Consider the following 27,364-nt stretch of genomic DNA (forward strand, 5'->3'; position numbering starts at 1 on the left):
CCCCCATATGTTACATCACCTGTACTCACTGTCATAGTCAGTTCTACCCTCATATGTTACATCACCTGTACTCACTGTCATAGTCAGTTCTACCCTCATATGTTACATCACCTGTACTCACTGTCATAGTCAGTTCTACCCTCATATGTTACATCACCTGTACTCACTGTCATAGTCAGTTCTACAGTTCTACCCTCATATGTTAAACACCTGTACTCACTGTCATAGTCAGTTCTACAGTATGAAATGATACAGTACACACATATAGTCTAGATAATTAACTAATCTCTCATGTAACTGTAGGGTGGGTTTCAGGCTGCATCCCGACACACACACACACACACACACACACACACACACACACACACACACACACACACACACACACACACACACCTTCTCATTTTGTAATATGATCTTGCACTGTTAGAGAAATGAGTGTGTGTGTGGTTATGTTCATGTTCTTTATATCAGTAGTCAGTATGTCTATCCCTTTACTTATATCTTGTCACCTTTTTAGAGACCCCAAATATTGGCTGTTCCAGCTCTGCTGCTGACCACTCTGGAGGAGCTCACTGAAGAACAGCTGAAGACATTTCAGTCTAACCTGACTAGTGGCTGGATGTTAGGCTTTCCTCCCATCCCAGAGAGTCAGCTGGAGAACGTTGACAGACAGGTCACAGTGGATCAGATGGTGAAGAGTTACGGCCCTTATGGAGCTGTGAGGAACACACTGAAGATCCTGACGAGGATGAATCTGGATGATCTGGCAGGGAAGTTAGTGAGATTTCACACTAGAGGTAATATAACAATAATGTACATCAATCTATACATCACAATCACAGTTCAGTGTAGGTCTAAGCCAGAGGAGGCTGGTTGGAGGAGCAATAGGAGGACAGGCTCATTGTAATTGCTTAAACGAAGACAACATGATGTAGATTGATAATTGTAGATAAACAGGAAAATGTAATGAGGCAATAACACCATTATCTCTCTTCACTTCATCTTCTATAGCTGTATCTATAACAGAAACAAAATGGTGGAGCGACTCATCAGACACTGGCAGTGTCAAAGAGAAAGAGAAGAAACATGTCCATCTGGCTGGAAGTTCTAGAGCCTTGGACAGAGAGGCAGCAGGCAGCAAAGACACTGGAATCACAAAGGACAAATATGAACTGGTCACGGTGAGGAGGAGAGGGGATGTTTAGGTTCACATAACCCACGCCTGGTAAAAGACATGGAGACAGACAGACTGACAGAAATAAAGGGTTGTCAACATATTAAAATTCTATCTGTTGTTGTTTTCTTAGAAACCTACAGAGAAGAAAAGAGAAGCTCTGCTGCTGGCCACTCTGGAGGAGCTGAGCACAGACGAGCTGAAGATATTTCAGCAGGAACTGACTCCAAGCAAACAGCTTTCACCTTACCTGACTGCCTTTCCTCCCATCCCAGAAACTCAGCTGGAAAACACTGACAGACAGGTCACAGTGGATCAGATGGTGGAGAGATACGGCCCTGAGAGAGCTGTGGAGATCACAGTGAAGATCCTGATGAGGATGAATCTGGATGATCTGGCAGAGACGTTAGTGAGATTTCACACTAGAGGTAATATAACAAGAATGTACATCAATCTATACATCACCACCACAGTTCAGTGTAGGTCTAACCAGAAACAACTGTCAACTGACTTCATAATAACATTCAGCAGACTTCTCTTTAGTAATTTGTATTGAGGATGTATCCAGGTGACCCCATTATGATTAAACAACAATCCAACATGCATTACATTCCATTCCATACATACAATCACCAATACAGTAGGGAAGATTTCACAAACAGAGGAGACTTTCTAATCATGGCTGTATATCTCTTCCTGAGCTTCCTAATCTGGAAGATGAACCAGAATGATCTGGCAGAGATGTTAGAGAGATCAGAGAAGTAGGATTGTAGACAAGAACCCTAACTGACTCTCTATCCCCCCTCCTATCTACCCCTCTATTTCCCATGTTTCTCAGGTAGTCCCACTGCCTCATACAAGTCCTTAGTCCAACCCAGGCCCATCTACAGCGCAAAACCCCCACTTCTGTCCAGCTCCCCCTCCTTCCTTCACCCTGGTTCATCCAATAAGTTGTCGTCGATATCTGGTAACTCAGGACAGCTCAGCTCACAGGTAAGAGGACGGTTAGAGAAGTGTAGGATCACTTCTACCCTCATATGTTAAACACCTGTACTCACTGTCATAGTCAGTTCTACCCTCATATGTTAAACACCTGTACTCACTGTCATAGTCAGTTCTACACTTCTACCCTCATATGTTACATCACCTGTACTCACTGTCATAGTCAGTTCTACCCTCATATGTTACATCACCTGTACTCACTGTCATAGTCAGTTCTACAGTTCTACCCTCATATGTTACATCACCTGTACTCACTGTCATAGTCAGTTCTACCCTCATATGTTACATCACCTGTACTCACTGTCATAGTCAGTTCTACAGTTCTACCTTCATATGTTACAACACCTGTACTCACTGTCATAGTCAGTTCTACAGTTCTACCCCCATATGTTACATCACCTGTACTCACTGTCATAGTCAGTTCTACAGTTCTACCCCCATATGTTACATCACCTGTACTCACTGTCAGTCAGTTCTACAGTTCTACCCTCATATGTTAAACACCTGTACTCACTGTCATAGTCAGTTCTACAGTTCTACCCTCATATGTTACATCACCTGTACTCACTGTCATAGTCAGTTCTACCCTCATATGTTACATCACCTGTACTCACTGTCAGAGTCACGCCTACCCTCATATGTTAAACACCTGTACTCACTGTCATAGTCAGTTCTACCCTCATATGTTACATCACCTGTACTCACTGTCATAGTCAGTTCTACAGTTCTACCCTCATATGTTACATCACCTGTACTCACTGTCAGTCAGTTCTACAGTTCTACCCTCATGTTACTTCACCTGTACTCACTGTCATAGTTAGTTCTACAGTTCTACCCCCATATGTTACATCACCTGTACTCACTGTCATAGTCAGTTCTACCCTCATATGTTACATCACCTGTACTCACTGTCATAGTCAGTTCTACCCTCATATGTTAAACACCTGTACTCACTGTCATAGTTAGTTCTACAGTTCTACCCTCATATGTTACATCACCTGTACTCACTGTCATAGTCAGTTCTACCCTCATATGTTAAACACCTGTACTCACTGTCATAGTCAGTTCTACAGTATGAAATGATACAGTACACACATATAGTCTAGATAATTAACTAATCTCTCATGTAACCGTAGGGTGGGTTTCAGGCTGCATCCCGACACACACACACACACACACACACACACACACACACACACACACACACACACACACCTTCTCATTTTGTAATATGATCTTGCACTGTTAGAGAAATGAGTGTGTGTGTGGTTATGTTCATGTTCTTTATATCAGTAGTCAGTATGTCTATCCCTTTACTTATATCTTGTCACCTTTTTAGAGACCCCAAATATTGGCTGTTCCAACTCTGCTGCTGACCACTCTGGAGGAGCTCACTGAAGAACAGCTGAAGACATTTCAGTCTAACCTGACTAGTGGCTGGATGTTAGGCTTTCCTCCCATCCCAGAGAGTCAGCTGGAGAACGTTGACAGACAGGTCACAGTGGATCAGATGGTGAAGAGTTACGGCCCTTATGGAGCTGTGAGGAACACACTGAAGATCCTGACGAGGATGAATCTGGATGATCTGGCAGAGAAGTTAGTGAGATTTCACACTAGAGGTAATATAACAATAATGTACATCAATCTATACATCACAATCACAGTTCAGTGTAGGTCTAAGCCAGAGGAGGCTGGTTGGAGGAGCAATAGGAGGACAGGCTCATTGTAATTGCTTAAACGAAGACAACATGATGTAGATTGATAATTGTAGATAAACAGGAAAATGTAATGAGGCAATAACACCATTATCTCTCTTCACTTCATCTTCTATAGCTGTATCTATAACAGAAACAAAATGGTGGAGCGACTCATCAGACACTGGCAGTGTCAAAGAGAAAGAGAAGAAACGTGTCCATCTGGCTGGAAGTTCTAGAGCCTTGGACAGAGAGGCAGCAGGCAGCAAAGACACTGGAATCACAAAGGACAAATATGAACTGGTCACGGTGAGGAGGAGAGGGGATGTTTAGGTTCACATAACCCACGCCTGGTAAAAGACATGGAGACAGACAGACTGACAGAAATAAAGGGTTGTCAACATATTACAATTCTATCTGTTGTTGTTTTCTTAGAAACCTACAGAGAAGAAAAGAGAAGCTCTGCTGCTGGCCACTCTGGAGGAGCTGAGCACAGACGAGCTGAAGATATTTCAGCAGGAACTGACTCCAAGCAAACAGCTTTCACCTTACCTGACTGCCTTTCCTCCCATCCCAGAAACTCAGCTGGAAAACACTGACAGACAGGTCACAGTGGATCAGATGGTGGAGAGATACGGCCCTGAGAGAGCTGTGGAGATCACAGTGAAGATCCTGATGAGGATGAATCTGGATGATCTGGCAGAGAAGTTAGTGAGATTTCACACTAGAGGTAATATAACAAGAATGTACATCAATCTATACATCACCATCACAGTTCAGTGTAGGCCTAACCAGAAACAACTGTCAACTGACTTCATAATAACATTCAGCAGACTTCTCTTTAGTAATTTGTATTGAGGATGTATCCAGGTGACCCCATTATGATTAAACAACAATCCAACATTCATTACATTCCATACATACAATCACCAATACAGTAGGGAAGATTTCACAAACAGAGGAGACTTTCTAATCATGGCTGTATATCTCTTCCTGAGCTTCCTAATCTGGAAGATGAACCAGAATGATCTGGCAGAGATGTTAGAGAGATCAGAGAAGTAGGATTGTAGACAAGAACCCTAACTGACTCTCTATCCCCCCTCCTATCTACCCCTCTATTTCCCATGTTTCTCAGGTAGTCCCACTGCCTCATACAAGTCCTTAGTCCAACCCAGGCCCATCTACAGCGCAAAACCCCCACTTCTGTCCAGCTCCCCCTCCTTCCTTCACCCTGGTTCATCCAATAAGTTGTCGTCGATATCTGGTAACTCAGGACAGCTCAGCTCACAGGTAAGAGGACGGTTAGAGAAGTGTAGGATCACTTCTACCCTCATATGTTAAACACCTGTACTCACTGTCATAGTCAGTTCTACCCTCATATGTTAAACACCTGTACTCACTGTCATAGTCAGTTCTACACTTCTACCCTCATATGTTACATCACCTGTACTCACTGTCATAGTCAGTTCTACACTTCTACCCTCATATGTTACATCACCTGTACTCACTGTCATAGTCAGTTCTACCCTCATATGTTACATCACCTGTACTCACTGTCATAGTCAGTTCTACAGTTCTACCCTCATATGTTACATCACCTGTACTCACTGTCATAGTCAGTTCTACCCTCATATGTTACATCACCTGTACTCACTGTCATAGTCAGTTCTACCCTCATATGTTAAACACCTGTACTCACTGTCATAGTCAGTTCTACAGTTCTACCCTCATGTTAAAACACCTGTACTCACTGTCATAGTCAGTTCTACAGTTCTACCCTCATATGTTACATCACCTGTACTCACTGTCATAGTCAGTTCTACCCTCATATGTTACATCACCTGTACTCACTGTCAGAGTCACTCCTACCCTCATATGTTAAACACCTGTACTCACTGTCATAGTCAGTTCTACCCTCATATGTTACATCACCTGTACTCACTGTCAGAGTCACTCCTACCCTCATATGTTAAGCACCTGTACTCACTGTCATAGTCAGTTCTACCCTCATATGTTAAAACACCTGTACTCACTGTCATAGTCAGTTTTTCCCTCATATGTTAAACACCTGTACTCACTGTCATAGTCAGTTCTACAGTTCTACCCCCATATGTTACATCACCTGTACTCACTGTCAGTCAGTTCTACAGTTCTACCCTCATGTTACTTCACCTGTACTCACTGTCATAGTTAGTTCTACAGTTCTACCCTCATATGTTACATCACCTGTACTCACTGTCATAGTCAGTTCTACCCTCATATGTTACATCACCTGTACTCACTGTCATAGTCAGTTCTACCCTCATATGTTAAACACCTGTACTCACTGTCATAGTTAGTTCTACAGTTCTACCCTCATATGTTACATCACCTGTACTCACTGTCATAGTCAGTTCTACCCTCATATGTTAAACACCTGTACTCACTGTCATAGTCAGTTCTACAGTATGAAATGATACAGTACACACATATAGTCTAGATAATTAACTAATCTCTCATGTAACCGTAGGGTGGGTTTCAGGCTGCATCCCGACACACACACACACACACACACACACACACACACACACACCTTCTCATTTTGTAATATGATCTTGCACTGTTAGAGAAATGAGTGTGTGTGTGGTTATGTTCATGTTCTTTATATCAGTAGTCAGTATGTCTATCCCTTTACTTATATCTTGTCACCTTTTTAGAGACCCCAAATATTGGCTGTTCCAGCTCTGCTGCTGACCACTCTGGAGGAGCTCACTGAAGAACAGCTGAAGACATTTCAGTCTAACCTGACTAGTGGCTGGATGTTAGGCTTTCCTCCCATCCCAGAGAGTCAGCTGGAGAACGTTGACAGACAGGTCACAGTGGATCAGATGGTGAAGAGTTACGGCCCTTATGGAGCTGTGAGGAACACACTGAAGATCCTGACGAGGATGAATCTGGATGATCTGGCAGAGAAGTTAGTGAGATTTCACACTAGAGGTAATATAACAATAATGTACATCAATCTATACATCACAATCACAGTTCAGTGTAGGTCTAAGCCAGAGGAGGCTGGTTGGAGGAGCAATAGGAGGACAGGCTCATTGTAATTGCTTAAACGAAGACAACATGATGTAGATTGATAATTGTAGATAAACAGGAAAATGTAATGAGGCAATAACACCATTATCTCTCTTCACTTCATCTTCTATAGCTGTATCTATAACAGAAACAAAATGGTGGAGCGACTCATCAGACACTGGCAGTGTCAAAGAGAAAGAGAAGAAACATGTCCATCTGGCTGGAAGTTCTAGAGCCTTGGACAGAGAGGCAGCAGGCAGCAAAGACACTGGAATCACAAAGGACAAATATGAACTGGTCACGGTGAGGAGGAGAGGGGATGTTTAGGTTCACATAACCCACGCCTGGTAAAAGACATGGAGACAGACAGACTGACAGAAATAAAGGGTTGTCAACATATTAAAATTCTATCTGTTGTTGTTTTCTTAGAAACCTACAGAGAAGAAAAGAGAAGCTCTGCTGCTGGCCACTCTGGAGGAGCTGAGCACAGACGAGCTGAAGATATTTCAGCAGGAACTGACTCCAAGCAAACAGCTTTCACCTTACCTGACTGCCTTTCCTCCCATCCCAGAAACTCAGCTGGAAAACACTGACAGACAGGTCACAGTGGATCAGATGGTGGAGAGATACGGCCCTGAGAGAGCTGTGGAGATCACAGTGAAGATCCTGATGAGGATGAATCTGGATGATCTGGCAGAGAAGTTAGTGAGATTTCACACTAGAGGTAATATAACAAGAATGTACATCAATCTATACATCACCACCACAGTTCAGTGTAGGTCTAACCAGAAACAACTGTCAACTGACTTCATAATAACATTCAGCAGACTTCTCTTTAGTAATTTGTATTGAGGATGTATCCAGGTGACCCCATTATGATTAAACAACAATCCAACATTCATTACATTCCATACATACAATCACCAATACAGTAGGGAAGATTTCACAAACAGAGGAGACTTTCTAATCATGGCTGTATATCTCTTCCTGAGCTTCCTAATCTGGAAGATGAACCAGAATGATCTGGCAGAGATGTTAGAGAGATCAGAGAAGTAGGATTGTAGACAAGAACCCTAACTGACTCTCTATCCCCCCTCCTATCTACCCCTCTATTTCCCATGTTTCTCAGGTAGTCCCACTGCCTCATACATGTCCTTAGTCCAACCCAGGCCCATCTACAGCGCAAAACCCCCACTTCTGTCCAGCTCCCCCTCCTTCCTTCACCCTGGTTCATCCAATAAGTTGTCGTCGATATCTGGTAACTCAGGACAGCTCAGCTCACAGGTAAGAGGACGGTTAGAGAAGTGTAGGATCACTTCTACCCTCATATGTTAAACACCTGTACTCACTGTCATAGTCAGTTCTACCCTCATATGTTAAACACCTGTACTCACTGTCATAGTCAGTTCTACACTTCTACCCTCATATGTTACATCACCTGTACTCACTGTCATAGTCAGTTCTACCCTCATATGTTACATCACCTGTACTCACTGTCATAGTCAGTTCTACAGTTCTACCCTCATATGTTACATCACCTGTACTCACTGTCATAGTCAGTTCTACCCTCATATGTTACATCACCTGTACTCACTGTCATAGTCAGTTCTACCCTCATATGTTAAACACCTGTACTCACTGTCATAGTCAGTTCTACAGTTCTACCCTCATATGTTACATCACCTGTACTCACTGTCATAGTCAGTTCTACAGTTCTACCCTCATATGTTAAAACACCTGTACTCACTGTCATAGTCAGTTTTTCCCTCATATGTTAAACACCTGTACTCACTGTCATAGTCAGTTCTACAGTTCTACCTTCATATGTTACAACACCTGTACTCACTGTCATAGTCAGTTCTACAGTTCTACCCCCATATGTTACATCACCTGTACTCACTGTCAGTCAGTTCTACAGTTCTACCCTCATATGTTACATCACCTGTACTCACTGTCATAGTCAGTTCTACCCTCATATGTTACATCACCTGTACTCACTGTCATAGTCAGTTCTACAGTTCTACCCCCATATGTTACATCACCTGTACTCACTGTCAGTCAGTTCTACAGTTCTACCCTCATATGTTACATCACCTGTACTCACTGTCATAGTCAGTTCTACCCTCATATGTTACTTCACCTGTACTCACTGTCATAGTTAGTTCTACAGTTCTACCCTCATATGTTACATCACCTGTACTCACTGTCATAGTCAGTTCTACCCTCATATGTTAAACACCTGTACTTACTGTCATAGTCAGTTCTACAGTATGAAATGATACAGTACACACATATAGTCTAGATAATTAACTAATCTCTCATGTAACCGTAGGGTGGGTTTCAGGCTGCATCCCGACACACACACACACACACACACACACACACACACACACCTTCTCATTTTGTAATATGATCTTGCACTGTTAGAGAAATGAGTGTGTGTGTGGTTATGTTCATGTTCTTTATATCAGTAGTCAGTATGTCTATCCCTTTACTTATATCTTGTCACCTTTTTAGAGACCCCAAATATTGGCTGTTCCAGCTCTGCTGCTGACCACTCTGGAGGAGCTCACTGAAGAACAGCTGAAGACATTTCAGTCTAACCTGACTAGTGGCTGGATGTTAGGCTTTCCTCCCATCCCAGAGAGTCAGCTGGAGAACGTTGACAGACAGGTCACAGTGGATCAGATGGTGAAGAGTTACGGCCCTTATGGAGCTGTGAGGAACACACTGAAGATCCTGACGAGGATGAATCTGGATGATCTGGCAGAGAAGTTAGTGAGATTTCACACTAGAGGTAATATAACAATAATGTACATCAATCTATACATCACAATCACAGTTCAGTGTAGGTCTAAGCCAGAGGAGGCTGGTTGGAGGAGCAATAGGAGGACAGGCTCATTGTAATTGCTTAAACGAAGACAACATGATGTAGATTGATAATTGTAGATAAACAGGAAAATGTAATGAGGCAATAACACCATTATCTCTCTTCACTTCATCTTCTATAGCTGTATCTATAACAGAAACAAAATGGTGGAGCGACTCATCAGACACTGGCAGTGTCAAAGAGAAAGAGAAGAAACATGTCCATCTGGCTGGAAGTTCTAGAGCCTTGGACAGAGAGGCAGCAGGCAGCAAAGACACTGGAATCACAAAGGACAAATATGAACTGGTCACGGTGAGGAGGAGAGGGGATGTTTAGGTTCACATAACCCACGCCTGGTAAAAGACATGGAGACAGACAGACTGACAGAAATAAAGGGTTGTCAACATATTAAAATTCTATCTGTTGTTGTTTTCTTAGAAACCTACAGAGAAGAAAAGAGAAGCTCTGCTGCTGGCCACTCTGGAGGAGCTGAGCACAGACGAGCTGAAGATATTTCAGCAGGAACTGACTCCAAGCAAACAGCTTTCACCTTACCTGACTGCCTTTCCTCCCATCCCAGAAACTCAGCTGGAAAACACTGACAGACAGGTCACAGTGGATCAGATGGTGGAGAGATACGGCCCTGAGAGAGCTGTGGAGATCACAGTGAAGATCCTGATGAGGATGAATCTGGATGATCTGGCAGAGAAGTTAGAGAGAGATCACAGTAGAGGTAACACAGTCAGACGATAGATCTATCATTACACTCAGATCTGGGATATTGAGTGATAGAGATTCACACAAAGATCCCGCACAGCATGTTGACTGTTTCTTAACTGACTATTACACTAACCTGTTGGTATGTTAACCAGCTAACAACACTTTAAACTCTCTCTCCCTCTTTTCACTCTACACTTTTTTCTCTCTCTTTTTGATGACCCCTGCAGGAAAGAAAAGGAGAACAAGTGAGGAACCATCCTGGCCTGGTCTAGTTTCTAGGGGCAAAAAGATTAAGGACGATTGTGTCCCACTGACTGGCAGAGCCCCGTTCTTCATCAAATATCAGGTGCCTGATTGTCCCTGCCCATCTCACTGCTGCCATGGTGACCAACATGTTAACAATAGAACAAAAGACAGGTCAAATTAACATAGAACATGTTGCAGTTATACATGTATGTCTCTATCTATTCTGTTGATTTAAATCTAGGTCCCACCTCCTAAGCAGGAGATCTGCTTTTCTCCCATCCTAAAGAGCCCACTGGGGATGACTAACAGTCTCAACACAGAAGTATCTGTGAACACCCAGGAGAACATCCAGGAGAACACCCAGGAGAACACCCAGGAGAACACCCAGGAGAACACCCAGGAGAACACCCAGGAGAACACCCAGGAGAACACCCAGGAGAACATCCAGGAGAACACCCAGGAGAACACCCAGGAGAACACCCAGGAGAACACCCAGGAGAACACTCAGGAGAACACCCAGGAGAACACCCAGGAGAACACCCAGGAGAACACCCAGGAGAACATCCAGGAGAACACCCAGGAGAACACCCAGGAGAACACCCAGGAGAACATCCAGGAGAACATCCAGGAGAACACTCAGGAGAACATCCAGGAGAACATCCAGGAGAACATCCAGGAGAACATCCAGGAGAACACCCAGGAGAACATCCAGGAGAACATCCAGGAGAACATCCAGGAGAACACCCAGGAGAACATCCAGGAGAACATCCAGGAGAACATCCAGGAGAACATCCAGGAGAACACCCAGGAGAACATCCAGGAGAACATCCAGGAGAACATCCAGGAGAACACCCAGGAGAACATCCAGAGGATGGATGAGGAGTTGGGAAGAGAAAGGGGTAACAGCTATACAGCAAACATCTCAATCTGGAACGATGATGAAGTTGAAGTTGTATAGAAAAACATGATGATTGATGTTTATCTGGTTCTCTTTAGATTCTCCTCTCCTGGAACACCATCACATGGTAAGACCCTCACTGTAAAGAAAGACTGAAAGAGGGAACATTTTAATTTAAAAACTATTCTTCACACTACTGGTTGAATTACAGTTTCTATTGTTTCTACATTTTAGAAGAATTTACTCCTGAAAGATGAATTTACATCTGATGAATTTACACCTGAAATCCATGATCAGGACAGCAGGGGAGAGTACCGGTAACTTTAAATATTTAATGTTTCTTGTTGTTAGTTTGTATGAAAGAATGACAATACCTTACATCCAGGAAATCTCACAAAAGGAAATTCTTCATTGTTTGCTCTACAGGTTCCAGTGCCCCAGTGCAGGTCTGTTTCAGTGCAGTATAACAGGCTTGGTGTTTAGGATGGAGGGAGAGGGAGAGGTGCTCTATAGGACAGTCCCATGGGACATGAGGCTTCTAGCCCAGAGTAGAAAGAGGCCTGCAGGACCCCTGTTCAAGTTTACATGCCTTAAGGGGTCTGTCTGTCAACTACACCTCCCACACTGTGAGATCTACAATAGTGAGTAATAATATCATGAAGGGTTCATTTCACTTTTCATGTTGCAGGACTCTTCTGAAAGATAATTTTCTCATTATTTCCATATTATTTACTCATTATTGTGTATTTTATTTTCTGCTATAGTCTCAACAGTGTTTGTCTTGTTGGTCAGAGAAAGCTCTAAATGTTATATTTCTTTCCCAGGTGGTGGATGTGACTTCCTGTCTGTAGCCCATGTGGCTGATGACAACATGGATTTTATCTGTCCACATAAGATAACAGAAACACACATCATAATAAACATCAGTGGATTCTCTGCTTATGGTGAAGTCAAGGATGAAGACTCACCCACCGTTCCAATACGAGCACTTGTCTTGTTGTTCTACAAACCCCCAGTTGTTCCTAAAAAGAGGTCCATCCTGAATGTGTTGTTGCTTCCCAGAAATGTTGTGATCAGGGAGGTAAGACTATCTGAAATGTCAACTCTACTTTGGCTGAATTGAATCAAGCACACAGGACATTGAACCATGAATTCATGTTTTGTTAATGTTATTGCTTGGACAATGTTTTCTGATTTAAACAAATAATATGTGATTTTTATGAAAACATTCCAAGGTGCTGGAGGAGTGGAAAAGAAGGAATGGAGACAAATACATCTACATTGAAACAAATCCTCGCTGCCAACTAACTCCCAACCAAAAATACAACTTCTCCACAAATCTTACAGATGAATATCTAATTCAACCACAGGTGATATCTGAGCAAGAGAGAGAAGAGACATTGCTTTGCACATGAACATGATCTTATGTTGTTACCTTTATATACACTGCTCAAAAAAATAAAGGGAACACTAAAATAACACAGCCTAGATCTGAATGAATGAAATAATCTCATTAAATACTTAGTTGAATATGCTGACAACAAAATCACACAAAATTAATCAATGGAAATCCAATTTATCAACCCATGGAGGTCTGGATTTGGATTCACACTCAAAATTAAAGTGGAAAACCACACTACAGGCTGATCCAACTTTGATGTAATGTCCTTAAAACAAGTCAAAATGAGGCTCAGTAGCCCCTACAACGCCTGGGCATGCTCCTGATGAGGTGGCGGATGGTCTCCTGAGGGATCTCCTCCCAGACCTGGACTAAAGCATCTGCCAACTCCTGGACAGTCTGTGGTGCAACGTGGCGTTGGTGGATGGAGCGAGACATGATGTCCCAGATGTGCTCAATTGGATTCAGGTCTGGGGAACGGGCGGGCCAGTCCATAGCATCAATGCCTTCCTCTTGCAGGAACTGCTGACACACTCCAGCCACATGAGGTCTAGCATTGTCTTGCATTAGGAGGAACCCAGGGCCAACCGCACCAGCATATGGTCTCACAAGGGGTCTGAGGATCTCATCTCGGTACCTAATAGAAGTCAGGCTACCTCTGGCGAGCACATGGAGGGCTGTGCGGCCCCCCAAAGAAATGCCACCCCACACCATGACTGACCCACCGCCAAACCGGTCATGCTGGAGGATGTTGCAGACAGCAGAACATTCTCTACGGCGTCTACAGACTCTGTCACGTCTGTCACATGTGCTCAGTGTGAACCTGCTTTCATCTGTGAAGAGCACAGGGCGCCAGTGGCGAATTTGCCAATCTTGGTGTTCTCTGGCAAATGCCAAATGTCCTGCACGGTGTTGGGCTGTAAGCACAACCCCCACCTGTGGACGCCGGGCCCTCATACCACCCTCATGGAGTCTGTTTCTGACCGTTTGAGCAGACACATGCACATTTGTGGCCTGTTGGAGGTTATTTTGCAGGGCTCTGGCAGTGCTCCTCCTGCTCCTCCTTGCACAAAGGCGGAGGTAGCGGTCCTGCTGCTGGGTTGTTGCCCTCCTACGGCCTCCTCCACGTCTCCTGATGTACTGGCCTGTCTCCTGGTAGCGCCTCCATGCTTTGGACACTACGCTGACACAGCAAACCTTCTTGCCACAGCTCGCATTGATGTGCCATCCTGGATGAGCTGCACTACCTGAGCCACTTGTGTGGGTTGTAGACTCCGTCTCATGCTACCACTAGAGTGAAAGCACCGCCAGCATTCAAAAGTGACCAAAACATCAGCCAGGAAGCATAGGAACTGAGAAGTGGTCTGTGGTCACCACCTGCAGAACCACTCCTTTATTGGGGGTGTCTTGCTAATTGCCTATAATTTCCACCTGTTGTCTATTCCATTTGCACAACAGCATGTGAAATTTATTGTCAATCAGTGTTGCTTCCTAAGTGGACAGTTTGATTTCACAGAAGTGTGATTGACTTGGAGTTACATAGTGTTGTTTAAGTGTTCCCTTTATTTTTTTGAGCAGTGTATTTAATTATTATATCATTGATAGACTAACACTTTATCGTTCTACCAGGATGCAGAATTTGTGGATTTTGAATCCTATGAAAACTACTTCCCAACATTCCAGTTGTTCATACAAACTGTTGTTGAGCAAGTTAATCTTCTTCTGAAAGAAAATGGTGGTGAAGAATCTGTCTGGGAAAGACTTGTCTGGCTTCCAGGTAACACAAATTAGTAGTATTAGTAGCAGTAGTAGTAGCAATAGTAGTAGTAGCAGTAGTGGTGGTGGTGGCAGTAGTGGTAGTGGTAGTAGCAATAGCGGTACTAGCAATAGTAGTAGTAGTAGGGGTGGTAGTGGTAGCAGCAGTAGTAGTAGTGGTAGCAGCAGTAGTAGTAGTGCTGGTAGTGGTAGCAGCAGTAGTAGTAGTAGTTGTGGTAGTAGTAGTGGTGGCAGTAGTGGTAGCAGCAGTAGTAGTAGTAGCAGTAGTAGTAGTAGTAGTAGTAGTAGTAGTAGTAGTAGTAGTGCTGGTAGTAGTAGTGGTGGTAGTAGTAGTAGTGGTAGTGGTAGCAGTAGTAGTAGTAGTAGTGCTGGTAGTAGTAGTGGTGATAGTAGTAGTGGTGGTAGTAGTAGTAGTGGTAGCAGTGGTAGTGGTAGCAGTAGTAGTAGTAGTAGTAGTGGTGGTAGTGGTGGTAGTAGTAGCGGTAGTGGTGGTAGTAGTAGCGGTAGTGGTGGTAGCAGTAGTAGTAGTGGTGGTGGTGGTAGTGGTAGCAGTACATTTACATTTTAGTCATTTAGCTTCTTTTTTTTAGTAGTGGTGGTAGCAGTGGTAGTGGTAGCAGTAGTAGTAATAGTGGTGGTAGTAGTAGCAATAGTAGCAGTAGCGGTGGTAGTGGTAGTAGTAGTGGTAGTAGTAGCGGTGGTGGTGGTAGCAGTAGTAGTAGTAGTAGTGGTGGTGGTGGTAGTGTTAGTAGTAGTAGTGGTGGTGGTAGTAGTAGTAATAGTAGTGGTAGAAGTAGTAATAGTGGTGGTAGTAGTAGTGGTGGTAGTAGTAGCAGTAGTAGTAGTAGTGCTGGTAGTAGTAGTAGTAGTGCTGGTAGTAGTAGTGGTGATAGTAGTAGTGGTGGTAGCAGTAGTAGTGGTGGTAGTGGTGGTAGTAGTAGCGGTAGTGGTGGTAGTAGTAGTGGTGGTGGTGGTGGTAGTGGTAGCAGTAGTAGTACATTTACATTTTAGTCATTTAGCAGACGCTCTTATCCAGAGCGACTTACAGTAGTGAATGCATACATTTCATGCATTTTTATTTTTTTTAGTAGTGGTGGTAGCAGTGGTAGTGGTAGCAGTAGTGGTAGCAGTAGTAGTAGTAGTAATAGTGGTGGTAGTAGTAGCAATAGTAGCAGTAGCGGTGGTAGTAGTAGTAGTAGTGGTGGTGGTGGTAGCAGTAGTAGTGGTGGTGGTGGTAGTGGTAGCAGTAGTAGTAGTGGTGGTAGTGGTAGCAGTAGTAGTAGTAGTGGTAGTGGTGGTAGCAGTAATAGTAGTGGTAGTGGTAGCAGTAGTGGTGGTAGTAGTGGTGGTAGTGGTAGCAGTAGTGGTGGTAGTAGTAGTAGTGGTGGTAGTGGTAGCGGTAGTGGTGGTAGCAGTAGTAGTAGTGGTGGTGGTGGTGGTAGTGGTAGCAGTAGTAGTACATTTACATTTTAGTCATTTAGCAGACGCTCTTATCCAGAGCGACTTACAGTAGTGAATGCATACATTTCATGCATTTTTTTTGTTGTAGTGGTGGTAGCAGTGGTAGTGGTAGCAGTAGTAGTAGTAGTAATAGTGGTGGTAGTAGTAGCAATAGTAGCAGTAGCGGTGGTAGTAGTAGTGGTGGTAGTAGTAGCGGTGGTGGTGGTGGTAGCAGTAGTAGTGGTGGTAGTGGTAGCAGCAGTAGTAGTGGTGGTGGTGGTGGTAGTGGTAGCAGTAGTAGTAGTGGTGGTAGTGGTAGCAGTAGTAGTAGTAGTGGTAGTGGTGGTAGCAGTAGTGGTAGTAGTGGTGGTAGTGGTAGCAGTAGTAGTAGTGGTAGTGGTGGTAGTGGTAGCAGTAGTAGTAGTGGTAGCAGTAGCGGTGGTAGTGGTGGTAGTGGTAGCAGTAGTAGTAGTGGTAGCAGTAGCGGTGGTAGTAGTAGTGGTGGTAGTAGTAGTGGTGGTAGTAGTAGTAGTGGTGGTGGTGGTAGTGTTAGTAGTAGTGGTGGTGGTAGTAGTAGTAGTGGTGGTGGTGGTGGTGGTGGTAGCAGTAGTGGTGGTGGTAGTAGTAGTGGTGGTAGCAGTAGTGGTGGTGGTGGTAGTAGTGGTGGTAGTAGTAGCAGTTGTAGTAGTAGCAGTTGTAGCAGTAGCGGTGGTAGTAGCAGTAGTAGTAGTAACAGTAGTAGTAGTAGCAGTAGTAACAGTAGTAGTAGTAGTAGCAGTAGTAACAGTAGTAGTAGTAGTAGCAGTATTAGTAGGGGTAGTGGTAGTGGTAGTAGTAGTAGTGGTGGTGGTGGTAGCAGTAGTAGTAGTAGTAGTGGTGGTAGTGGTAGTAGTAGTGGTGGTGGTAGTGGTAGTAGTGGTGGTGGTAGTGGTAGTAGTAGTGGTAGTGGTGGTAGTTGTAGTAGTAGTGGTAGTGGTGGTGGTGGTAGTTGTAGTAGTAGTGGTAGTAGTAGTGGTGGTAGTGGTGGTAGTGGTAGTAGTGGTGGTGGTAGTGGTAGTAGTAGTAGTAGTGGTGGTGGTGGTAGTGGTAGTGGTAGTAGTAGTGGTGGTAGCAGTAGTGGTGGTGGTGGTAGTTGTAGTAGTAGAGGTAGTAGTAGTAGTGGTGGTAGTGGTAGTGGTGGTAGTGGTGGTGGTGGTAGTGGTAGTAGTGGTGGTGGTAGTGGTAGTAGTAGTGGTGGTAGTTGTAGTAGTAGAGGTAGTAGTAGTAGTGGTGGTGGTGGTAGCAGTAGTGGTAGTGGTGGTGGTGGTAGTTGTAGTAGTAGTGGTAGTAGTAGTAGTGGTGGTAGCAGTAGTGGTAGTGGTGGTGGTGGTAGTTGTAGTAGTAGTGGTAGTAGTAGTAGTGGTGGTAGCAGTAGTGGTGGTGGTGGTAGTTGTAGTAGTAGAGGTAGTAGTAGTAGTGGTGGTGGTAGTGGTAGTAGTGGTGGTGGTAGTGGTAGTAGTAGTAGTAGTGGTGGTGGTAGTAGTAGTAGTAGTAGTGGTGGTAGTGGTAGTAGTGGTGGTGGTAGTGGTAGTAGTAGTAGTAGTGGTGGTGGTGGTAGTGGTAGTAGTAGTGGTGGTAGCAGTAGTGGTGGTGGTGGTAGTTGTAGTAGTAGAGGTAGTAGTAGTAGTGGTGGTAGCATTTTTTATCAGGGAGCCATACTGAGACCAAGGTCTCTTTAACAGATGAGCCCTGAATTAATTAATGTAAATATATTATATCATATGATTATGGTTGGTTATAATGAACATACCTTTTATCAGATAGTAAAACACCTCTTCTTTTCAGCCTCACCAACAGATGTCACCTTTACAGGTACTGTTGACCTTCCACTGACATTCACCACCATTATAAACCTCTTAATAACAAACTAAAGTTAATCCTAGACAGTATCTTGTCATCTTAGATAGGGTTTTAATACATCATTTCCACCTCCCAGTTTCAGCTGTTTCCCCTGCAGCCCCTCCTGCCAACCCCTCTACCGCCCATAGTAGAGCCTTCATTACAAAACACAGGATGGCTCTAGAGACTCGCCTGGGACTCTTACAGCCCTTATTCCTGCGTCTCCGGGATCGTGGGGTTCTGAATGACGAAGAGAGGGAGGAGGTGGTCAGTAAATCCACCAAGACCATACAGAACCAAGCCCTGCTGGACATGGTGGTGAGGAAGGGGGCTCACGCCCAGAAACACTTCTACCAGGTCCTGAAGGAAGTAGATCCCTGCCTGGTCGATGACCTAGAAGAGCAGTCAGTCTGAGACGGGTAGCCATGGATACAACCTCATCAGGATATATTATATCACTATACTACTACATGATCTGAGAGAGACAGACAGACAGACAGACAGACAGACAGACAGACAGACAGACAGACAGACAGACAGACAGATGTAGCCATGGATACCACCTCACAACCTCAGAAGATATCAAAACATTTATGAGAGACAGAGAGCAGTACTTTGAGGAGGAGCCATCCTGACCAGAGGTGGTTGGTGTGTAATGTGATTGGACACCATTCTCACCAGCACTCCCATCAGTCTGTAGTTTAAGCTACTGTCTACCAGACAACCTACCTGTGTTACTCTGGTACACTGGTTACAGACTACAAGATCAGGGACTCTGATGTGTTTAATAGTCTCCAAATATGATGGAGGAATATTTTATTAATTTATATTTGTATATATTTTGATTTGTATAATGTTTTATATTTTTATATATCTGTTCATTGAATTTCTATCTGGAACATGGTGAATGTTGAATCATCTTGGACAGGTCTCAGACAACAACATGTGAGAGTTAACATCTACCAGACAACTGACTTGTACTGGACAGCTGTACTGTCTGAACACCAGATATATCTCTGTTTAGATATAGTGTATATGGACAGCTGTACTGTCTGAACACCAGATATATCTCTGTTTAGATATAGTGTATATGGACAGCTGTACTGGCTGAACACCAGATATAGCTCTGTTTAGATATAGTGTATATGGACAGCTGTACTGGCTGAACACCAGATATAGCTCTGTTTAGATATAGTGTATATGGACAGCTGTACTGGCTGAACACCAGATATATCTCTGTTTAGATATAGTGTATATGGACAGCTGTACTGGCTGAACACCAGATATAGCTCTGTTTAGATATAGTGTATATGGACAGCTGTACTGGCTGAACACCAGATATATCTCTGTTTAGATATAGTGTATATGGACAGCTGTACTGGCTGAACACCAGATATATCTCTGTTTAGATATATTGTATACGTTTATATAATGGTATTTTTAAGAGCATCTTTTAAAATGTAATGACATTATTTTACAACAATAGGGACTAGTGGTCTCCTTTTGTGATTGTTCAGGAAATATAGACGCAACTCGCTCTTGAGATTACAAATACTGTATATCCTTTATCTAAAAATCTGTACCCGATTAGGGGCTGGCTGTTTGGCAATTGAGGAACGCTGACAGTCAGGTCACAGTGGATCAGATGGTGGGGAGATACGGTCCTGAGGGAGCTGTGGAGATCACACTGAAGACCCTGAGGAGGAGGAACCAGAATGATCTGTCTAAGTTAGAGAGAGAGGTGAAACAGTAGGGAACAATTAGTCTGTTCTCTAGAAGTTCAGTTCCTTGTTTATATGTTGACTGTCATCTTTCCTTCACACAACTAGAACCGCAACTTGCTGACAAACTGAGAACCATCCTTGATAATGTAGCCCTTGAAATGATGTAGACAGTTAAATAATGATAATTTCTCCACAAAACAATAATCCTAATGTAGGTTTATTATTTTAATGGGTTAATTATTCCTCAACCTGCTCACTTGATCCCATCCCCACAATGTTTCTGATTGTTTGTTAAACGATGTCTTAGAAATTGTATATTGCTCTTTATTTTATCATCTTTACCTGGTTGCAATCTGGTTAGTTGACATTCATGGGGGGGAGGATTTCGGCCAGGCCATTTTCTTGCCTGCCAAGCGTGTGCAAAGCTGTCAAGACGAAGGGTGGCTACTTTGAAGAAACTCAAATATAAAATGTATTTTATGTTTACACTTTTTTGGTTACTACATGATTCCATATTTTTTTTTTCATAGTTTTGATGTCTTCACTCAGAAACCCTTGAATGAGCAGGTGTGTCCAAACTTTTGACTAGTACTGTATATGACATGAGCTTCAGAGATGGTGACTGTTACATTTAGGAACTGTCATCATAATTGTATGGCTGTAGTAGTAGTGCTGCTGTTGTTGATTTAATTGAATTATGATACAATTGATTATTTCACCATTGTACATCTCCCTCTTTTAATACACAGCCTCACCAGCAGAAGTGAAGTCTACAGGTAACTGGTCTCATTAAACCTTGTACTTGTCTTAGTCTCATAAAATCATAAGCAATGATAATATGAGGAATTCAATTGTGAAGAACTCATTCTGCCAATGGTTCTGTGTTGTAAAATTATTTTTGTGTGATCCATGTTGATTCTACCTGCAGTTTAACCTAGCTCATAAACTGCACCATAAACTGTAACTACTATATTCTTTATGGTCTGGCACTTTATCAAGTGAATTATTTTGTTCAAGGTCCTGCACAGTCAAAATCATGTTTTTCATGAAATGTGATAATATTTGGATTAAATCAGATCAAAGTATGAAAAATTACTGTTGCTTCTGCATTGATAAAGTTTTATCATAAAGTCCCCTCCCCTTGTCCACCACTTGGATTCAGGAGCTGGGGATATAAAGGGCTTTTTGTGACGCCACAAAATCCTCAAATTTGAATACACCAATGGTAACATCTCATTTTCTTACCTAATTTAAATAACTACCGCCTTGTAACCAACATCGCAGAATGGTGTGGTTTACATAGCAGCGTGTTCGATGAATAGGGGAAACCTGTCAATATACTTTCTAAGGCAAATATACTTATAGGTTTCCGCTTTCATCTGTATCTGGTGTTAGCTAGTTACTGGCTAGCTAGGTTTTTCACCAGCATGAAACAAAAGTGGGGGAAGGGTAGCCCAAAACTCAGACTAATTGTCAGGTCATTACATCAAGAGACATGCCAAACATGAGATTCATACAAACTCTTGACATCATTGATGGTCATGATATATGAATGTTGTCTTACAGTCAATATACACTGAGTGGATAAAACATTATGAACACCTGCTCTTTCCATGACAGACTGACCAGGTGAAAGTTTCGATCCCTTATTGTCACTTGTTAAATCAACTTAAAACAGTGTAGATGAAGGGGAGGAGACGGGTTAAAGAAGGATTTTTAAGGCTTGAGACATTTGAGACATGGATTGTGTGTGTGTGCCATTCAGAGGGTGTTTTCCATGTGTATCAACAGTGGTCCACCACCCAAAGGACATCCAGGCAACTTGACACAACTGTGGGAACCATTAGAGTCAACATGGACCAGCATCCCTGTGGAACACTTTCGACACCTTGTAGAGTCCATGCCCCCCAACGAATTGACACTGTTCTGAGGGCAAAAAGGGGGGTGCTACTCAATATTAGGAAGGTGTTCTTAAATGTTTTCTACACTCAGTGTGTTTATATGTAAGGCTTGGCGCCCCTCCCCCCCCTTGGGTTGTGCCATGGCGGAGATTTTTGTGGGCTATACTCGGCCTTGTCTTCGGACGGTAAGTTGGTGGTTGTAGACATCCCTCTAGTGGTGTGGGGGCTGTGCTTTGGCAAAGTGGGTGGGGTTATATCCTGCCTGTTTGGCCCTGTCCGGGGGTATCATCGGATGGGGCCACAGTGTCTTCTGATCCCTCCTGTCTCAGCCTCCAGTATTTATGCTGCAGTAGTTTATGTGCCGGGGGGCTAGGGTCAGTCTGTTACATCTGGTGTATTCTCTTGTCTTATCCGGTGTCCTGTGTGAATTTAAATATGCTCTCTCTAATTCTCTCCTTCTCTCTTTCTTTCTCTCGGAGGACCTGAGCCCTAGGACCATGCCTCGGGACTACCTGGCATGATGACTCCTTGCTGTCCCCAGTCCACCTGGCCATGCTGCTGCTCCAGTTTCAACTGTTCTGCCTGCGGCTACGGAACCCTGACCTGTTCACCGGACGTGCTTGTTGCACCCTCGACAACTACAATGATTATTATTATTTGACCATGCTGGTCATTTATGAACATTTTAACATCTTGACCATGTTCTGTTATAATATCCACCCGGCACAGCCAGAAGAGGACTGGCCACCCCTCATAGCCTGGTTCCTCTCTAGGTTTCTTCCTAGGTTTTTGGCCTTTCTAGGGAGTTTTTCCTAGGGAGTTTTTCCTAGCCACCGTGCTTCTTTCACATGCATTGCTTGCTGTTTGGGGTTTTAGGCTGGGTTTCTGTACAGCACTTTGAGATTTCAGCTGATATACGAAGGGCTATATAAATACATTTGATTTGATTTGATGTAACGTACCCAGACCTCACCCTGTAAAGTTTCAACAAAAATTGTCCATGATGATCTAGCTAGCTAAATTCCATTTGGGCTAGCTAGCTAAATTATATAGCCACCATTATTTCTACATTGATGCTGTTACAATAACCAAACCATTTGTGAAACCATGCTTTGAATTGCTTTGTCTATCAGCAAATCCGTTTGATATAATCTCAATGCAACACTGCCTCCATGTTGCTTGACATAGGCGGTTTCAAAAGTGAGCTACCCAGCCTATTAGCTCCCCCCCCCCACTCAGTCTGTCTTTTCAGACTTCCTGGTAGTTTGACATGAGATAATTTTTATCGGGGCAAAATATTATGGGTGATGATTTAGTCTGTAGCTAGGTTACCATCCAGTTTGAGACAGATGTTCATGCGAATATTCAAAAAATCGGCACAAAATACATTTTTCCCACCAGAGATGTGTTTCCATCAAACTGATTTATAGAGAGAAATATGAATCCCGTTTTTTTGTAGGCACTAACTCCACAATGGTTCGTTGGTCAAAGTCCACGGAAAATGAATGGTGTTTTTGTAAGTTTTTTTGATAATTGCAGAAAATAAGGTCTGCGGTAAACACAGGCTTAGGAGAGTTTATACATTTTGTTCTGAGATAATCTTCATCAGCTAATGTCACTTTTTGTAAATGTGTGGACATTTATGTAATAATAAAAAACACAAAGAATAAAGGCTTCATAATTCTTAAAGTTAATGTTGACTGACTGATATGTCATAGAACAAAACGTATAAGATCTCCTAAGCCTGTGTTAACCTCGGACTTATTTTGGACATTTATATCAAAACCCTATTCTTTCCCCGTAGGGATGGCTGAAAGAACTAGAGGTAACTCATTTCCGGGTTTTTGCACTACAAGCTGGCGAGCTCTATTGTGGATAAAATGCTGTGCCTGGTGACGTAGTGCACATACAAATAAATTCCTATGTACTGAATGAAAAAGCTAAATTAATTAAATGGGTTTCCATAGCATTTTCAGCTCTACTGATGATTTTGTCACAAAAACTGTTGCGCTAAATAGCAAATGTGCCCAGTCTGGTCTTGGCAAGTGCGCTCTCGTCAACAGCTCACAGATAAAGTGCGGGTAGGCGACCTACATTATGAGATAATTTGTATTAGCCAAACGGCAGCCAAGCATAGATCAACATATCCCCAGAATAAGGCCCTCGATATTTATTGGAAATGACTACCCTGTAAAGTTTAGCATTTATTTAATCTGAAGCCTAATAAACTGCATGCTTTCCCGAGTCATAATGGGAGGACCACACAATATCGCGTGACTACAAGTTTACCTTGATAAGATGGTTACTGTATCAATATTTGCGCATACAGCGTTTTCCACCGCCAATTCTCCCATAATTAATTTTTCCGACACAAAAAGAGCCCGCCATGTCGAATGAGCGTATTGTCTGTCGGCATTTATACAAGTGTAAAAGCATTTCCTGTTTCCATCAGCCTGGTCGTGACTTTCTTTCATGCATCAGGTAATTAATCCGCATGAAATGGTTGGATGGAAACCTGGTTACTCAAAATGCTATTTTACAGACTCAGAATGACTGTTCGGGACCTTTAACAAGTGTAAACAAGTTAGGTTTTTATCCACAGTTACACCACAAGATGGCGCTACAGCGGGTAAATATAATTTATTGTCTTCCCCAGGAGTTCCTTAATGTCTGATTATTTCAGCGAACACAATCGTGTATTTTTTTTAAATTTTTATCCTAAACACGAGAAATAAAACATTAGTTACTAGAGATAGTGTACATAACCAAGTGCTCTGATATAGCAATAGAAATACATTCATGTAGGTATATTCACTTCAATAAGGTGCCGTCTCCCACTACAGAGACACCCATACTCATCACCTCGACACAGCCATGGCACAAACTGCGAACAGGAAGTCAGTGTATTGGCACAATTTACAAAACCATAAACATTTTGAATGTCTTGAATTACAAGTATTTAATGTAGACTCAGCAAGACGGCATCATCACACACAACAGGGAACTTGTTGTTTACATATGTCAACATACAAGGTGACATCACTGTGAGAATATCTTCGATCAAACAACTTGACTGTGCGACTCTGGTACACTGGCAGCTGACTACAAGGGACTATTTTAATGTTGTGACACAAACATTTTTATATCTGTACATAGTGCAGAAGCTTATTTAAATGGTATTTCTACGCTTTTTAAAAATGTAAATGTCATTTTTTTTACATAACTGTTGATCAGTGGTACCAATGAATTTATGTTTGTAGATTACAAGATCAACGAGTGATATTTGAATGGTCTTCTACTGCGACATGATACTTCTACTGTGACATACAGCATAGAGTAGCGTTTTGTATTGTTAATATATTGGCAGTAATTAAACAAAATGTTCTTATTTTGTACACTAGATGAGCAAAAGTATGTGGACACCTGCTTGTCCAACATCTCATCGCAAAATCATGGGCATTAACATGGAGTTGGTCCCCCCCTTCGCTGCTATAACAGTCTCTGCTCTTCTGGGAAGGCTGTCCACTAGATGTTGGAACATTGCTGCGGTGACTTACTTACATTCAGCCACAAGAGCATTAGTGAGGTCGGGTACTGATGTTGGGCACGCAGTCGGCATTCCAATTCATCCCAAAGGTGTATCATGTTCTTCCACACCGAGCTCAACAAGCCATTTCTGTATGGGCCTCGCTTTGTGCACGGGGGCATTGTTATGCTGAAACAGGAAAGAGCTTTCCCCAAACTGTTGCCACAAAGTCGAAGCACAGAATCATCTAGAACGTAATTTTAGCATTAAGATTTCCCTTCACTGGAACTAAGGGGCCTAGCCCCGAACCATGAAAAACATCTTCAGACCATTTTCCTCCTCCACCAAACTTTACAGTTGGCGCTATGCATTGTGGCAGGTAGCGTTCTCCAAACCCAGATTTGTCCATCGGACTGCCAGATGGTGAAGCGCGATTCATCACAGTTCTTATGCTAACGTTGCTTCCAGAGGCAGTTTGGAACTCGGTAGAGTGTTGCAACTGAGGACAAAGGATTTATACGCACTACGCACTTCAGCGGTCCCATTTTGTGAGCTTGTGTGGCCTACCACTTCACAGCTGAGCCGTTGTTGCTCCTAGACGTTTCCACTTCACAATAACAGCACTTACAGTTGACCAGGGCAGCTCTAGCAGGGAAGAAATTTGATGAACTGATTTGTTGGAAAGGTGGCATCCTATGACGGTGCCACGTTGAAAGTCACTGAGCTCTTCAGTAAGGCCATTCTACTGCCAATGTTTGTCTATGAAGATTGCATGGCTGTGTGCTCGAATTTATACACCTGTCAGCAACAGGTGTGGTTGAAATAGCCGAATCCACTCATTTTAAGGGTTGTCCACATACTTTTGTATATATAGTGTATGTAATGTATATTGATCGTCCAACCCTCCACAATAAAATGAGACAGCAGACAGAGCTTAATAATTGACATACAATGTATTTATTCATTTTTGGTTATTTTCTGCCATTTAGAACTTTCCGTTGTGTACATTATGTCTCTGTAGCAACTGTTTTTTTTTTATTAAAAAGTCTAAAAAGTAAAAGGAAAAATACAATCGTTGCTAAACACCTAAAAGGGACTACATGCATGGAAGACGAGAAACATTAGATTTTTTTTCTTTATTTTTCTTGTTATGCATTTTTTTATTATTATTATTCTTTTTGAGTAACATGATGCGTCCACGTCAGGCTCCAACACACGCGGCTGGTGCGTCTTTGTGAAACAGTATTAGAAAAAAAAACTACATGTGACTAAATTATCTTTTTTTAAAACGAGAGAAAAATAAGTGGTTATAAAAATAAAGAAAAAGAGTGATGTCAGACAACGGAGGGAAGGAGAGGAGGGAGAAAGAGGGGGGGAGGCGGGGGAGAGAGGAGGCGGGAGAGGGGGGGAGAGAGAGGGAGGGAAGAGCTAGGGGGTTATGGTGCAACGGGAGTGGAGGGGGAGAGTGGTGCTCAGGTACAGGTAAAGCAGGGGGAAGTTGTCTCAGCTTGAGGTACGACTGATATGTGGGGGGGGGGGCATATTTGGGACTTGGGTTAGTTTGAGATACAGGTGAGGGATTGGGTGGGTAGAGGGGTGGCTGTGTGAGGGTGGAGGAAGTGGAATTTGAAGGGTAGAGGGGTAGGGGCGAGTGTGTGTCTCAGTTTGAGGTGTCCGAGTGCACGCTGCCCGGTGCCCCGTGAGGGGGGGTGAGGGGAGGGGGGGGTCGGTGCTGTCCTGCCATCCACTATCAACCTGGAGAGAGAGAGAGAGAGAGAGAGAGAGAGAGGAGGGAGAGAGAGAAAGAGAGGGAGATGAAAACAGGGAGGGAAATACATTTTATAGTGGTGGTGGGAAACAGAGAGTTACCATAGATACTGACATGGAGACAGTGGGGAGGAAACAGTGTTACCATAGATACTGACATGGAGGCAGTGGGGAGGAAACAGAATGTTACCATAGATACTGACATGGAGACAGGTGGGAGGAAACAGAGTGTTACCATAGATACTGACATGGAGACAGTGGGGAGGAAACAGAATGTTACCATAGATACT

General features: G+C 43.1%; 1 protein-coding gene across 7 annotated transcripts in view; it reads left to right on the plus strand.

Annotated features, from left to right (window-relative positions):
• LOC115147726 (uncharacterized) overlaps positions 1 to 20,368 on the plus strand; it is a 31,117-nt gene extending 10,749 nt beyond the window's left edge. Inside the window, exons 8-33 of one of the 7 annotated variants that reach the window (XM_029690024.1) lie at positions 521 to 800; positions 1,015 to 1,184; positions 1,311 to 1,605; positions 2,016 to 2,170; positions 3,519 to 3,798; positions 4,013 to 4,182; positions 4,309 to 4,603; positions 5,009 to 5,163; positions 6,570 to 6,849; positions 7,064 to 7,233; positions 7,360 to 7,654; positions 8,060 to 8,214; positions 9,448 to 9,727; positions 9,942 to 10,111; positions 10,238 to 10,532; positions 10,747 to 10,865; positions 11,007 to 11,129; positions 11,634 to 11,664; positions 11,762 to 11,790; positions 11,898 to 11,980; positions 12,090 to 12,304; positions 12,488 to 12,744; positions 12,899 to 13,033; positions 14,692 to 14,839; positions 18,103 to 18,129; positions 18,254 to 20,368. In XM_029690024.1, coding sequence (XP_029545884.1) covers positions 521 to 800; positions 1,015 to 1,184; positions 1,311 to 1,605; positions 2,016 to 2,170; positions 3,519 to 3,798; positions 4,013 to 4,182; positions 4,309 to 4,603; positions 5,009 to 5,163; positions 6,570 to 6,849; positions 7,064 to 7,233; positions 7,360 to 7,654; positions 8,060 to 8,214; positions 9,448 to 9,727; positions 9,942 to 10,111; positions 10,238 to 10,532; positions 10,747 to 10,865; positions 11,007 to 11,129; positions 11,634 to 11,664; positions 11,762 to 11,790; positions 11,898 to 11,980; positions 12,090 to 12,304; positions 12,488 to 12,744; positions 12,899 to 13,033; positions 14,692 to 14,839; positions 18,103 to 18,129; positions 18,254 to 18,570 — 4,929 coding nt within the window. In that variant the 3' untranslated portion in view covers positions 18,571 to 20,368. Of the gene's footprint in view, positions 1 to 520; positions 801 to 1,014; positions 1,185 to 1,310; positions 1,606 to 2,015; positions 2,171 to 3,518; positions 3,799 to 4,012; positions 4,183 to 4,308; positions 4,604 to 5,008; positions 5,164 to 6,569; positions 6,850 to 7,063; positions 7,234 to 7,359; positions 7,655 to 8,059; positions 8,215 to 9,447; positions 9,728 to 9,941; positions 10,112 to 10,237; positions 10,533 to 10,746; positions 10,866 to 11,006; positions 11,665 to 11,761; positions 11,791 to 11,897; positions 11,981 to 12,089; positions 12,305 to 12,487; positions 12,745 to 12,898; positions 13,034 to 14,691; positions 14,840 to 18,102; positions 18,130 to 18,253 lie in introns of all 7 variants that reach the window. The other 6 variants (XM_029690018.1, XM_029690019.1, XM_029690020.1 and 3 more) reach the window with 6 other exon arrangements.
• Positions 20,369 to 27,364: the final 6,996 nt, after the last annotated feature.

This window comes from Salmo trutta, chromosome 14 (genome assembly GCF_901001165.1).
Source record: "Salmo trutta chromosome 14, fSalTru1.1, whole genome shotgun sequence".
NCBI lineage: Eukaryota > Metazoa > Chordata > Actinopteri > Salmoniformes > Salmonidae > Salmo > Salmo trutta.